Source organism: Empidonax traillii, unplaced genomic scaffold (genome assembly GCF_003031625.1).
Source record: "Empidonax traillii isolate 1590-97213 ecotype Southwest subspecies unplaced genomic scaffold, ASM303162v1 scaffold28:size2823434, whole genome shotgun sequence".
Classification (NCBI taxonomy): Eukaryota; Metazoa; Chordata; class Aves; order Passeriformes; family Tyrannidae; genus Empidonax; species Empidonax traillii.
This window is the reverse complement of record NW_020955221.1, coordinates 2,499,121-2,514,977: the sequence shown is the minus strand read 5'-3', so window position 1 is coordinate 2,514,977 and position 15,857 is coordinate 2,499,121. Positions and strand designations below refer to the sequence as shown.

General features: G+C 36.4%; 1 protein-coding gene across 2 annotated transcripts in view; it reads left to right on the top strand.

Annotated features, from left to right (window-relative positions):
- CCDC171 (coiled-coil domain containing 171) overlaps positions 1-12,763 on the top strand; it is a 145,720-nt gene extending 132,957 nt beyond the window's left edge. For both annotated transcript variants that reach the window (XM_027910163.1, XM_027910170.1), the window contains one exon: positions 12,172-12,763. In XM_027910163.1, coding sequence (XP_027765964.1) covers positions 12,172-12,317 — 146 coding nt within the window. In that variant the 3' untranslated portion in view covers positions 12,318-12,763. The remainder of the gene's footprint in view (positions 1-12,171) is intronic.
- The last annotated feature ends 3,094 nt before the right edge of the window (positions 12,764-15,857 follow it).

Below are 15,857 nucleotides of genomic sequence, written 5' to 3'. Positions count from 1 at the left end.
GGTGGGATGCAGGGTTGGTCAAGGCATGAACACATAGGCCTGCTTCATTTCAACAGCCATACACTGCTTTTTTTTATACTCTTTCATTTTACAGCCTTTTTTTTTTTTTTCTAACCTGAAATTAAATGAGGACCTCTCATGATCCACTGCGCTCCAGGCATAAGAAATTGTAATGTCTGGCTTCCAGAAACTGTCCCGTCAAAATGTGCTTCTGATTAGGTGGCTTAATTACAGCTGTGAAAACAATGTTGATTTAGGCCTCAAGATTCCAGTGCATGTCAGCCGTTATTAGCTAGCCTTGGACTGAAGCCACCATTTTAAAACTCTGTACCACTAAAGTCACACACTGCCTGACAACTTTTTATTTAGGCAGAAATGTTGCCAGAAGCAACACATTTTATGCAAAATATTTTTCATTGCACAAATTTCAAATGTGACACTGTTGATGCCCATAAAATGGGTAGTTATGAGTGGACCTCACCAAGTCCAAAACCTAACTTTTGCAAAAAAAAACCCCACCCCAACATCCCTCCCCCACCATTTCAAATAGATTTTATAAAGTTTGACTGACATAATGCTTAATTTTAATTCCTTTAATTCAGTTTTATTCCAAATCCAGCATGTTGGTTTAACCACCCAATTTTATTGCAACTAAATTTTCCTGACAGTTTCATTTGCTGTTGGGAAATAAAATTGCCATTTTTGCAACATGGGAAATAATGGCTAGTTTCAAAACCAATATGTTTGAAACTTCCTTTGCCTGAAGCAGGTTAAGGCACACAGTCAATTTACTTTAGGGGGAAAAAAGCTCATTAAATAGTTTTTAATATTTTAATATAATTTAAGTAACTGCTTTCACAGTGGGAAGGCTTATTAGGCCCATGTATTTACACCTGCAGAGAGGTAAATGTTTGGGTAATTAGGTGGTTTCCAATAATTCAGTTTTTCAGTTGCAGGGTTAATGCTGTAAACACTGTAAATGGACATAGTGAGTTTGCTGCATTTAAACATTACATTTCCACTGGTACTATTTTACTTTCCAGTGCTTAAGGAAGAGGGTTAGGTGGGGTTGGTTTGTTTTTTGTCGGATTTTGGTTTGTTTTGGTTTGGTATTTTTTTCTTTGTTTGGTCTGTTCTTCAAGCCTCCTTAATGTCATGAATTGGCTAAGGAATATGAGTGAATGTGTGTGGGTGTTAACTCTCGGCAGAGGTCAGTACTTTGGAAAAACAAGATCCACTTTCTCACTTCACAGTTGCCATGAAATTCCAAATGTCCATGCTGTGTGGTTTAATGGAAACCATGAAGTTCCTAAGTGACTGCAGGTTTGTTCCGATGTTAAGCACAAAACATATCTTTCAAGTCATTGGCTGAGTCCAAAAAAGGAGGGGTCATTTTTTCAGGAAGGTAATCTCCTTTCCTTTTTTTTTTCCCTTCATGGTTTGCATTTCTATGGCATTAAAAATGTGTTTCTAGTGAGGCACTGGAACTACCAGCTCACAAACAAGGGTCCTCAATTACCAGGACTGAAAACAAGCCACTTGGAGCCTAAAGCTGTATTCACCTCTTATGCTAAATGCAGGCCAGTGCAACAATTATACCTCCAGGAGAAACTAATTGGAAATGGATTTAGAGAAACTAATGATTTGGATAAGGAGGCAAGTCTAAAGTATAGGTTCAAGTTTATCCTGTAACAAATCATCATGCATTCATTCTCTGCCTGCAGCAGATTAGCAGAGAGCAAGGCTGTGAATGCCTACACTTTATTTTGTTCAGTTTTTGAAGGAGAAATAGTGGAACAAGCTAGTCTTTTATTTTCTTTGCAAAATGGTATGTAGGGTTTCCTGAAAGTGAATGTTTCAAAAAGGCCTTAGTTGTCATGGAGGGCAGCTGTGAGTTGGGAGACAGCCATGTGATGCCATTTTCCTTATTAAGACACCTTTTGAAATGTGTTTCATTGGTAATATTGCAATGAGTTTTTTTCACCTGCTGCGTACATTTGCTTTGTTTGCCACAGACCCCTGTTCCTTTTGCCTTCTTCCCACACCTGTGAAAGGGACGTTTCCAGCACATCAAATTAAAAGAAACTTTTGTATATTATTACATATATTGTTAATGCTGCAGTAGAAATAAAAGTATTGGGAGTGCTAGACAGGCTGTTATTTTGAAAACTGGATATTATAGACCAGGACATTTAACCCTGGAAAAAAATTTTTACAAAAGAACAGAGCCAAGGACACAATTTTACTGGCTTTATAGAAGAAAAGGAATATTCTCTACAAAGGCAGACAAATTCACTTCTTTCCAGACTCAAGGACTTTTACTCAGGCCAGAAGGTGCTTCCTCCTCCCTTTTGAAGAAGTTATTTCAAGAAAGAGAGCTGGGAAGCTTGTATTATTCCCTACTAAACTGTGGGTTAAACATAAAGGGAATGTCTGTTTGTTCTGTGACACTGAATTCGCTGAGAAATTTTTGGAGGGGATTAAAGCATGTGCCTGAATGAGTCTAGCTCAGATACTTAAATGGCGAATGAATCCATGCAATCCGGTCTGTCATCTTCCTGATATTTTCTTGACATTTTAAATTTAGATCCTACAAGGTATACTGTTGTGAATAATTATTTTCTTGTTTTGACAGCTGTTTGGTTTTGTTTCAAACTAAGTATGTAAAGCACTTTTTATAAGGAGAAAATTCAGTGCCGACTTTAGGCATTAACTTTGATAAACAGTGCAAGATGTGTAGATGCAACCTGTGGATTCAGGAGGACAGATGGAAGGATTTTTGTTGTCTTTTGTGCTGTTTCTTGTTTACTTTATACTGCAGCCTAGACCACAGGGTAAAAAAAGACAAGGATTTGATCTAAGGCAGCATTGTTAGGAGTCTGCCTCTTTCCCGCCTAGCCTGCATCTATGTGCAGCATATGCCCCCACTTACTTTGTAGCATGAATAATGTTACATCTGTGCATCTAAAAAACCCCACACACTTTAAGTTTGTAAAGCAAAATCTCATGCTTAAAAGCCTATGTTTCCCTCTGGATGGCAGAAAGACAATCATAGGCCCAGCACCAGAACATTTGGTGCCAGCGAGCTGGCAAACTTCCCTCCACAGGAGACAACTGTCTCTGATGCTCTACCTCCTCTTAGTCTGTGCTTCTGGGACACAGACTGTGGGAAGGTCATGGCAGCACAAGGCTGGTTACTGTCTCCATCTTAGGTCCACAGCAGACTTCTCTACTGAGTACTTCTCTACTCAGACTAGCCTCACTAGTCCACACGGAGGAGGGTGGATCCTTCTCAGGTCAAAGGGAAATAGTGAGAGCATCAAAGAAGGGTAGCTGCAGAACACAGCAGTCTACTTTATTTTGTGCCTTTTTAGAACTCAGGAAATCAGATTGTTTTTCTCTTGGTTTGTTCATGCTCTCTTCCCTTGCCTTCTCCTATAATTGTGCATATTTCAATGTTTTTCAACTGTGAAAAAACCTTTGCATTCCTTTCTGCGATATTTTGCAGTAATGCGTTTTTTGTAGAAATACATGTGCCTGCTTCCATTTTCTTGCATTTTGTATTTAAGTATGGAAGTTAATGTGAGATATGAAGAAAAACCAAACCTTTAAAATATACTAGAGAGTGTGACTTGTGGAGATAAAAAAGAAAATAAAATTCAGAGTTAGTGCATGAAGTGTAATATTGTTCTTAACTCATAATATTATTCCTGTAATGTTGGCATGATTTAAGGGTATACAGTGAGCAAGTTGCATCTTACTGTGTCTTTTTATTGGGTTTTACATATTTAGGACAGACTGATATCTACTCGGCATTTATTTATTTGTTTGTTTGTTTGGTTGGTTGGTTGTTGTTGTGTCTAAATTATGTATAAAAACTTCTCATAGAGTTCTGTGAAACCAACATTATGTAGTGAAGGCATAGTTTTTCTAGTTGATCTTAATAAGGACCTGTTTTCTGCAGTGACTGGGCTCTGTGAGGCAGCTTGACCTGTTCAATACATTAGTCATTGAACAAATTTTAAAAATGTGAAATGAATATTCAGAAGGCTAAAGAGCTTCACTGTCAGCCTAAAGGATGTTCTTATATTATTATGATAATAATCTTGATTATTCAAATAACACTTGTTTTACAAAATTTTTAACACAGTTTATGAAATAGTTCAGTTAAAGAAAGGGTTTTAGAAAGAAATGTAGTTTTTAAAATATAATTTTTCTTCTCCATTTTACAAGAATTTGGGGTTTTGTTGACTTGTTTCAGAAATGCCAGCTTTTGGAAAGGAAGTATCCTTTTTTATCAAGCCATCAATTCATCTTTTTTTTTTCAGATTTGTAATGGAAGGAAGGGTACCTTTACAATGCACAGTGTGATTAAAATTTACTAAAAATATGGGCAAGAATAGTGTGGTAATCACCAGCAGTGTTTCCTTGCTACATATGATATTAGGAAAGCAGTGACATTATGATGATGCAATGGTTCCATTTCGTCCTTTTCAGATGGTGTAACTTCAATTCCTAAAGGAATTCCTCTTTTTTAGAGAAGAAGCTATAGAGCTTTTAAAATCACATTGCTCTAAGACACCACACTTTTGGATCTGGGTCTCAGTTGAAATTGGCCCATAAACCCATAGTTCACTCATTAAATGGTGCCATAAAGCGGACATTGGAAGACTTCCCTCTCTGAAGTTTGTATGTTCACTAGTACTTTGAAAGCCTTTTGTGCTAGATCTAGGTGTTGCTGGTGATTTGACACCTACAGCCTCTGAAGGTCAGAACCCCCAATATGAAATAATTCACTAATTTTTCAGCTTTTGTTGAGTACTGAGGGCCTCCTTAGATCACATAAGGATCAGCTTGTATGGTGGTTATATGCTTATGGTCAGGGACTTTCAAGGCTTGTGTGACATCGTTTCCTTTCACAAGGTCTATTAAATCCATTGTAGTCTTTTGGGAGTCTGAGCATGTGTTGTAACTTAACCAGGACTTTGCAAAGCTTCTTGACAGTTGAAGTCCTCCAGTTTGATTTTAATTTGTGTATGTCAAAACATCCTATTGCTTTACGTATTTCTAGTTAAAGTTTACTACACTTTAAATATAAGATTTTTTAAAAAGACTGAAGTCTAATCAGGAGCTCTGAGTCAAGGAATTTAATTATTAATTCTAGAATGTACAAGGCACACCAAATAATTGAAACATTCCTGTTTTCTTCCTTTTTTTTTAGAAAACTTGATTTTTTTAAAGTTGTGTTACACCTTCTTTGTTTTGCAAACCAAAAAGCTGAAGAAATCTATCTCCAAACTTTCTCCTATGTTCTTCATGAGTCTTCTGATAAAATTTTTACATGCCTGATGAAAACTTGGAGTATTGTATATGTTGGTAGTTTTTGGGTTTTTGAGCCAGTTTGTTTGTTTGTTTGTAGTGTTATGTATGGTAGTAGTGGTGTCTTTTTTCATTGTTTTTAACTCTGTGCTGTCAGAACACACATTTGGCATATATATATATATATTAAATTCCATTAGGTTATTTTTTAACTGTTTATTCACATAATATACGATTGGTATGAAGGAAGTATTAGTTCCCTTTGTCTAGTGGACTCACTCAAACTGCATGTTCAGCCTCACAGAAAGTGATGATCTAGATCTGAACTATCAGCAGTTCTTAGAGGCTGTGCTCAGGAATCTACTAAGTATAAAAAGTTCTGTTGAAGTAATTATTAGATCTTTTAATTTCATTTTAGTCTGAAGTATAGTTGTATATATAAATTCAGCCAAAACCAATAGAGACAGTAAACCTAGCTCACCCACACTCAAGTTGTTTATAGCTGATAAGCTTGATTCCTTGCCCAGTTAGTGTAATTTGGATCTTGTAATTATAAAAGACCTATATGTTAGCCATCAACTGAAATTGAGCCTAAAATATTTGTTCTAGGCTGATATCGACTGATATTTTATAAGCACTACTGCTGGAAAGCCAACTGTTTTCCCTGACCATTACTGTTATAAAACTACCCTTTAGAACTCTCTTGAAGACAGAACTGCTTCAGATGTTGCATGTAATCTGTGAGAGAGGGAGTAATTCCTTCCTGAAGTTACTTCAACTAAGTTTTGCTGAGGATTAAAGTGCTTACCTTAGATAAACAAAGAAAAGTTAAAAAACTATCCTATACTATAGGGAGCCAAATATACCTCTTCCTGCTGAATCTTCCCATAAACTAATTTACGGGGTAGCGGGATGGAGCCCTTATCACAATTTTGGCTGGGAGGTAACAGCCTACACATCTACAACCTACAGATCTTCAAATCTGAGCTATCCAGCAAATGTACATGCCTTGGCCAGTGCTAAAAGGGTGGAAAACTTTGTTTTCCTAGTACCTTGATGATTTTAATAGTAAAACTTCATTTTGAGAAAATTAAATTGCCATTAGTAGTAGTTCACTTCTAGACACATGGAATAAGTCAGCCATTTTTTGCTCTATCATTAGAGGATCTTTTTACTGCTACTGCTACTTCTTGGTTTAATACAGTTATTTAGATTAACTGAGATTTAGATTAGCCTGTAGCCTAATGCAAATGCAGGTGTTCTTACTCAAAATGCAAGTGTTTGTATTTTTGATAACAGATTCCAATCAGTCTGTTTTTCAGATAGGTGCAGATAGGTTGCATAAAGCATGTCTGTATCCATTTTATGCTCCTAAGTCCATTGTCTCTGAAGAGCTAACATTAATCTGCCCTCTGTTAGGGGCTGGTAAAGGCTGTCGCTTCTTGAAATCAGCATTTCCCTTTTCACTTTAGGATTATGGAGAGCACCAGATTATATTCTCACAACCCCGTGAACCAAAATAGTTTTTTGTTCTCCTGCAAGTTTTTGGAGAGATCTGGAATAATATTCACTTCATTTTAATTCTGAGAAATGCCATTTTTCTACGTGCAGTCCAAGTGAGACGTTCACTACATTTTTTTTTTCATTGCCGCAAAAGTACCATTTTTGAATCACCAGCCTCTTCCAGACATGTGCATGCTTCAATTCCTTGTGGCTTGCTGCTTTTCACCACCTTTCATAAAGATAAGTTGGTTCTATGTCCTTGCCATAAATTCCTGGCAAGAGGGGTGTCTGCTCTACATTGCAATCAGTGTATTTCCTTTTTGTTTTCCTTTTGTCATGGTTCGGGCTACTCTTGAGCTTCCACTTTTTACTACCTGGATGTCTGCTTCTCTTTGTGAAAATCAGATTTCTTGTGTGGAAAACAATGAACTTTCAAAGACTTTTAAAGACAACTGCAAGGGGCCTTGTCCCTGTAGATAAATACAGTGTGAAAGCAAATAGATTACATAACCTATCTGAGCTTGCTGTAGTTTAGCAAACCAGAATCTGAAAGAGCTTTGTGGATAGTCTTTTGTGTCCTGCCTCGTTGGAATTGTGTAGTTGAAACCCATAAGGCCACCAGAAGGCATTTGCTATAGTGGCTCTCCTAATTTCACTGTCCAGACACCAGTGCTCAATCCAGACTGTTCCACTTTCTTCAGCAAAGATTGCTTGAGCTTCATCAAGTACTTATTACATACATACTAAATTTTTACGGATCTTTTCTGATGAACTCCTTATATTTAATACAAATACACTTGAGAGAAGTAGTGAGCAAATTGGAGTATTCTCAAGGCACCTGTCTGCAAACTAACAGTGAGTTTCATGTTCTTGTTTCTATATAAGTTATCAGGAGAATCTTAAAATGTTGATTTCCATTTTTTAATAGTTCATTTGTTTTTTTAGCTACATAGATTCATATTTCTGAATATTATTCCTCAAAAATATTGCATATTTGGCAGAAATGCATAGCAAAAATTAATCTTCTGAATGTGTAAAGACTTTTTAATACAAGAAAGCTGAATCATAAAGACAATTCTGTTGTTCCTAGACCTCCCTCCTTTATGTTGTTAGGTGTTACTGTTGGAAATAATTACTTTTTCCCCTCATTCCCCCTGAATCAAATTGCTGATACAGTATATTTTTGTTAATTATAAAGTGATTGAAGTATTTTACTGAATCAGCGTAATTTCTTTTCTTGCCAAAATGTTTATGATTATTAGTACTGGGGTTTGGCATTAAAAGTAGTCTTTGGTAAAAGATATATCAGTGTGCTACTGGCAAAGGTCTGCTGTCCTTGCCCCACTTAGCAGCAGAATGCCTAAACTGTAGGTGCAGCAGTTCATCGCAAACAGACAAAAAGGAAGGTAGCTTAGCATTTTGCTGTGCGTGAGCCGTTAGAGGGCAAAGCAGACACCGTGCACCTTGACCACCTATTATGAAGCTTTTTGCTGCAATGTCAAGCGAAAGCGAGTTAATTGGGTGAAGCTGTAGAGCATGTTAGGGGCATGGTAAAGGGTTGCTGTCTGACAGCTGAATGGCAGCAGAAGCTAGTGAAGTGTGGCTGAGAGACAGAGACCTGTCACAAAGTTCATGTGGACTGTAGCACAGTTAGGGAGATGAAATGTGGTTCTGTCTCACTTTCTCCCTCATTGCATTCAAGCACCTTAAGATTTCACACTGTATGTGTCAACCCTTGTTCTCTAAGCTGTTTTCTCCTAACACTTCTGCATTCAAATGATTGGACAGAAGATGCTAATGTTTGGCAAAATGAATGTAAATATACTTTTTTCCTTTTTCTGCTAGAGCAGCAGTATACTTGCAGCTCAGATGAAACTTTGAAGGCTTACGTCAGATAGTCACACTGTTTAGGAATTTAGCTGATGACTGAATACATTTCTCAAGAGAATATGAAGTTTGACACGTTAACTAGTTGGATGGGGACTGTTTTCCCACTAGCACTGGCAGAATAAAAGGCAATGGGGGTGACTAGCTGGTGCCTTAGTATGATGTCGAGAGTTTTTTAGTCTCTGGTTGTAGTCCTCTTCTCCCTTTCTTGCTAGAAAGAAGTGAAGAACTGAAAGGGAACGTGAGAGAGAGACATGCTGATCTGAGGCAATGAAAAGCTGTGGGAAAACTCACATTGTAGGAAAGCCTTTCTTGGAAGCAAGAGAGGCTTCAATTAAAGACGATGACAATCTTACACACTGCTGCGAAACGTGGAGTGCTGTCACAATAGTAAGTGCACAGTGTACCTTTCAGTGTTGTTCGCATCATGCAGCACAAAATAAAGCAATAATCATTTGGGTTATCTACTCAGATTCAAAATTAGGTAAATAAAATTTGCTTCCATTTTTCGGCAAGTGGAAATACAGCAGTAGGTGGCATAGGCAAAAATTTCAGACTGAAATCAAAACAGACTGATCATTTCACCATGTAAAAAAGAGCACTACGTTGTTTGTCTAATAGTTTGGTATTATTAGTGCAGTGTAGAGAATTTGACCTGAAAATGGGGGACGTCCTTGTGTATTCCAATGAAATATCTGGAACAAAGACTTACTGTATAGTCTGTGTATGGACTTTGGCCAATATATTTAAAAACATCAAAATAAACTGTGGTTTAGAAAGTAATTATTCCATAATATAGACTAACTTTTTATATTTTGGTCTTTGGGAAAATGTGTTTTATAAAGTCAGGCTATCAAACTTTGAAAAATGCACGTAAGAAATGACCAATTGCTTTCAAAACATAAATATTTTGAAAGCTTATTTTTGCTAGACATATATGTCTAAAATATCTGTTTACCTGGTGAAGTGTTACAGTTCAGATTGAATCACGTACAACTTATCTGGTAAATAAAGCGCTGTGCTAACGATTTACCTGAACAGACACTTCATTTAAGACACATAATTCCTCTTTCAAAAATTACCTAAATGCATATTTATGTGATGGATTAGCATCAGAGCTCTGGCATAGTTATTTGAGTTTGTCAATTTAATACATGTTTTAGAAAGGTATCTAAATACAATAATGTTGAAAGAGGTCTGTTGGGGAGATTATAACTGCCTTTAAAATTCCTGTGTGAAGATATGTGTTCAAACAGTGAGTGTTATAACAGTTCAGAGTATTTTTTTCTTCTAACCTATAGAATCCGATTTTCTTATTCATCATGAGGGTATATAATGAGATTGAATCAAAACAGTTCTTATGAGAAGCAGCCAAGATTTTTTTTTTACATCAATCACATTGCTATTAGATCTGATTTTGCTTCTATTCAATGACTAGTATTCTACTCTTTGTAAGAAGTACAGCAGAGGATCTGTATAACTAAACCCAAGCTTTTTTTTTTTCCCCAACAGTGAAGCTTTTACTGTAACATACTCTATTGACTTGCTGCCAATCAGTAAGTTTCATACTTTTTTTTTGCAACTCTCAAAGGAAATCTGATTTCTTATCTCTGTACTGGGATTTTGATGCCATATTCTTCAAAAATCCCCTCACTACAGCTTGAAAAAGAGTAATATCAGAATGTAATCAAAACATGTGATTTTTACTTTTTCTTGCATGCTTTTTAACTGAGGTGTTGAAAGCAATACGAACCAATATGTTTAAATTTGTCTTCAATATTTGTTATCCAAAGTGAGACCTGTTTGCAGCTTATGTCTTCTTGATTTCATTGTTTTACATGCAGAAATGTTTTTAGAACATCGCAAGTTACTTGCATTTTAAATATTGTAATAATTTTTCAAATTAATTATTCTTATTTTAGAGAGGATTTTGTCCACGTGGCCAGCTGACTAAGTGTACAAATAACAGACTGTTAATTGGTGTGATAGCCTTCACTGAGATCTCATTTCATGTCTACTGGTACAAATGCAGTAAATCTCATTTGTGCTTTGGTTTTCATGCTGCATAGAGTTGAGCCCAGAAGGACTGAAAAGCTACAGATCTTATTTTCTTGTCCTGTTGGTTATCTCATCCTCATCACCTCTATAATTTAGAAAAACTCAAGGCACCACCTTATTTTAACTGAATACTTGAAATGGTCATCTAAATTTGCCACTCTGTGGGTTCTTAATGAAGGTCTAACAGTTGTTTACAGAAGCTGCAATATAGCTTGTGGTGAATCAGGATATCAAAAGAGTCCATATCAAAGAGAACTGTTGAAGTAGGTGTTAGAGGCAACAATTGATTTTTCTTCAGCAGTAGTAACAGAAGAAAGAGGAATCTTTCATAAAAGTGTCTTTAAATGTATGATTGAGGCTGAATTTGGTGAAATATGAATATATACACACCCTTCAGCCTCTGTCTGGATATCTATGTGTATTGGAATCTGTGTGTCTGTATATGTGTGTTTCTGCCTGTATGTGTGTGCATCTGTGTTTATATATGCATATATACTCCTCCTTAAGCGCTAAAGAGAGAGTGTTTTAAACCTCAAATGTACTGTAATTGTCATTCAATATGTTAACTTTGTCACCATAATTATGCTCTGCGATGTTTTCACATGTTTTATGACCTGATGAAATGATTGTTACTTTCACAGCTACATAGTGCATTGGTAAAGGGCAGAAGAGCAATGTGGCATCATGTTTTCTTAAATTTGGTTAAGGGAATATAGAATGTCTCTCTTCAGATTTTTTTTTTTTTTTAATTTTTAGTGCTGATATACTGATATTATCCATAATCTTTCAAAGTAGGATGCCTGATATTTTGGTGCTGGAAGCTCTTCAGTGTTGAATTTTAACTAGTCTAACCTTTATATCTGTTTGACTGAATGTTGAGACTCATTGAAATATGAATCATGTTCCCATCAACTTACAGTCAGTGAATATTCTCTGACCATCTTCTAACAGGCTAACATTTGAAGACTATTAAGTTTTTTATTTCAATTGATGGTAAAGTATATTTAAGAGTAACTGAATACCTTCCATGGTTAGCATGGCGTTTTTCTAATAACAGTGACAGAGAGACTGTAGAATAAGTTTGTTTATTTGATTAAGTAAACCACCTGGAAATTATAATGAAGAGGTGTACAAGTTCTCTGTAAGTATTTGTAGCACTTCAAATAAAGAAGGCTATTGTGTTCTAACACTTACTAGTGCAGAATACTTGAGTTAATGTCCTTTGTTTCTTTTTGTTGAAGATAACTGTAGGTAGTCAGGTACCACATATTTTAAATAAGTGTTTAAAACAAGAAGCAAACACTTGCAGATACTTCATATAGGTGCCTTTGTGAAAGGTATTTAACAGTAAATGTATATTCTCATTTTTTTGTTTGTTTTTTTATTCTTCATTTTTTATTCCAGGAAACAAGAGAGAGTTCAAACCTCAGTGTGGGTCCAAGCAAGAAATTCAGTCTGATCAGAGTTCTGTCCCAGACTTTTTGGCGTTGCAAGCTGAACCTGACACAACCTACAGTGTTATGCAAAACAGAGACAGTTCTCTGTCTTAAAATTGTTTCTTAAGCCTGGATTCACATCCAATCCCAGAAGAACAATGGAAAATGGATTTTCAGATTCTTAGTATCAATAATGTTTTAGAAGGGAAAAATTGTGTTAATGTAAAATCATGCAATTAAAATGTAATTTTGTTGCTACCTTTGCATTGTAGTTAACTGTATGTGTTTTTTTAATATAAATTTTACATTTTTATAAAAATGTGCACTTGTATGTTCACATTTCTGTACTTTTCATTCTTTGCATACTGGAGCAGTTATTTTTTAAACTTTTGTATATTGCAGTTGTTCATTTTTTATGTAGTATATTTTTAAATGTTAAAGAATGACACATTTTGGGTAATTTTCCTCAGACTTAAAAAAAAAAATAAATCAATAAGCCATTTTAGTCTCTATCTATCAAAGTTGTTTCATACTTGTCTATTTTAAAGCAGGACTGCAATACTTTAATAGGATTGAGAGAGCTATTTGAAATGTATGCCAATGATTCCTGTCATTTCATGGCAGCCCTGCCATGGTTCACTGAGCCCCCTCTTTTCTCTTGTCAGCTCAACTGAAGACAAGCATTTAGTTGCAAACTTTAAGCAGGTTGTGCAAAACAGAAATGATGTGACTGCTTCTCTTCCTGCACAATAATGTCACTGCTGGTCAATGTGAGAAGGTCAGGTTGCTCCTTGTAAAGCTACATGATACCACTTGCCTATTTGAACAAGTTAAGTTAACCACTGAATCTGGTCCCTGCAGGCACTGAAAACTCACCCTTTCATCAAGTGTGCATTTCATAAGAAAGAAGAACAATTGTGGAGGGAGGATTTCTGATGGTATGTTTATATACTTTATAAGGACAGTTCCCAAACCAGTGTTGCAGTTAATATATTTAGTTTAAACTAAAAGACTTTAAAGTAATGGCTGTTTTGACCTTCAAATAGACTCCTTTTTTGTTGTTGTTGGTAGGACCCAAGAGTGACGCCCATCTTTGATGCTGACAGAATTTAAAACAAGGCCATTGCCCTGCATTTTCTGCCTTGTAGCACACAAAAGTAAAATTGTATGTCAGGCCGAGATGTCGGGGAGCTGACAAGATGCCCCAGTGACATTTCAGCTGGAAAGAGCAAGTGTCTTGCAACCAAGTGGTCAAATATCAAATAATAGGTCAAGCAGGAAGGAGCTGAGTTCTAACCACAAAGAGGTTTCTGGTAACTTACTTGACAAGCTTTTGGGTGCTTTGTGGCTTGACAAAGTGATGTTCTGTTGGGTATCACTAGACAGACTGTTCTTTATCGCCTTCAGAAGATCAGACATTGACATTGATTAAACTCTTTAACCCTTAAAGGTTAAATCCTAGCAGTTTCATCATTGTGAACGAAGAACAAAAGAAATTCTGAAATATACCATTTGTTTTCATATTAATAGCACTCCCTGCTGCTATTAACTTTTGATGTGCTATGTATTTTTTGACAAAAAGATTGAATGCAAAATCTATGTCATAGATTGTTTCTCATTATGGACCAGTGATACATTAGAAAAATAATATTATGCATTATGGAACCCATGATTTCTTCTAATATGTCAAATGTAGGATTTGATTTTTAAAGCCTCCAGACTACTACCAAAATTCCATTTTGGATAGAGACAATATTTGCATAAATGACATACCACTTAAAATGACTACTACCCTTGTTTTCAGGTACCCTAGAATCATAAAATATCCTGAGTGGGAAGGGACCCACAGGGATCATCGAGTCTAACTCCTGGTCCTGCACAGGACCATCCCCAAGAGTTACAACATGTGCCTGAGAGTATTGTCCAAGTGCTTCTTGAACTCTGTCAGGCTTGGTGCTGTGACCACTTCCCTGGGGAGTCTGTTCCAGCACCCAACCACTCTCTTTTCCTAATTTCCAACCTAAACCTCCCCTGACACAAATTCAGGCCATTCCCTGGGGTCCTGTCACTGGTCACCACAGAGAAGAGATCAGTCCCTGCCCCTCCTCTTCCCCTCATGAGGAAGATGTAGACTGAAGTAAGGTCTCCCCTCAGTTTCCCCTTCTCCAGGCTGAATAAACCAAGCCGCTCCTAATATGGCTTCAAATTTACAAAAGAAGAACTTTAGTCAAAGAGTTTTCAGGTATTCTCTTACTGTGGAAATCCGTTGCTCACAGGCATGATGTGCATATATATAGGTATATTAATACAGAGCTATGCAATACCAGATAATAAACCCTGTAGAACTCTTAAGTGTGAGAGCTGACTAACAGAGGAATAACATTCTTTCTCTTTATGATGGTGTATTTAGTCTTGAATAATGAAGAAAATGTTTGTTTCTCTCCAAGTGTCTGGGCTCCACTCTTTCCTGACAGTCACTGTTCTTCTTAAAGGCACCATAAGTACTGTATTGTGCTCTTCCAAGTATAGTGTCAAAGATCTGCTACACTTGTATGCAAAATGAAAGAATATATTTTACTTGACATGCAAGTGCATGCACTTAATTTTTAAAGTATATTCTCATTTTAATCTACAGTTTGAGAAAGAAAGTGCCTATTTTTTTGCTACGTGACCTCAAACTGCTCCAGATTTGCAGCATATTTGTCCCTTTCCCATCACTGCAAGTGAATGTGGCATTATGCATGCAGGGACAGAAAAAGGATTTCTTTCTGAAATCTGTTTTTCTCTCTGAAATCACTGTCTTATTAAGAATAGGACTATCTTCTCCATTTACTCCAGTTACAGCTCCAAGCATGGGTTTGTGTGATTTCACAGGGACCATAGCAATGGCAAACTGACTGTAGTTAATAGGAACTATCTAGTGAACTGTCATTTCTCACAAGAACTAGCTTGTAAGTTTTCATTGAAAGAACAGTTACCTCATTCATTCTGTTTAAGTATTGACCAACTGTGAGTTATAGACTGTTTTTCTTAAAGCTATCCACTTCAAAGGGACTTTGAAATAATTTTTGTTTGTCTATCAGACGTCCCATTTGTAAAGAAAAGCTCCTCATTTTTATATTGTGAAAAAGTTGTAGAGTAGTAAACTGTATTATCATTAGTGCAATACTCATTAATTGCTTTTCCAAGCATCTAATAAGTTGAAATGTGTGATAAATTCTATATGAATAGAAGATCCCCTGTAGTTTACAAATGTAGCTTTTAGTTTACGAAAGCACAGCTTTCCCTGTCTTTTGGGGACACAATAAAAATCATGATTGTGTAGAACGTGGCAACACAGTTCAGTAACCGTAGCTGTCAAAAGAGCATCCTGTCTGTTTTATATCATCTGCTCTCTCTGCCTTTCTCTGAAAATTGCAGAGCTTGAGACTTTGATCCTTACTTTCAAAGCTTTTCATTGTTCAGGTGGGGGATTTCAAGAGGACTACTTCCACTACTCCATGAGAACAACGAGTTTCCTTAGAAGAAAACCCGTGTTTGGTGGAACCAGAATATGCTCCATGTTTTTTGAATGTGGTACAACAACAGATCTGCCTTCTGGTCTATCTCAAAATTCATATTAATTTATTTACCCACGAAACAACTTACCTCTGA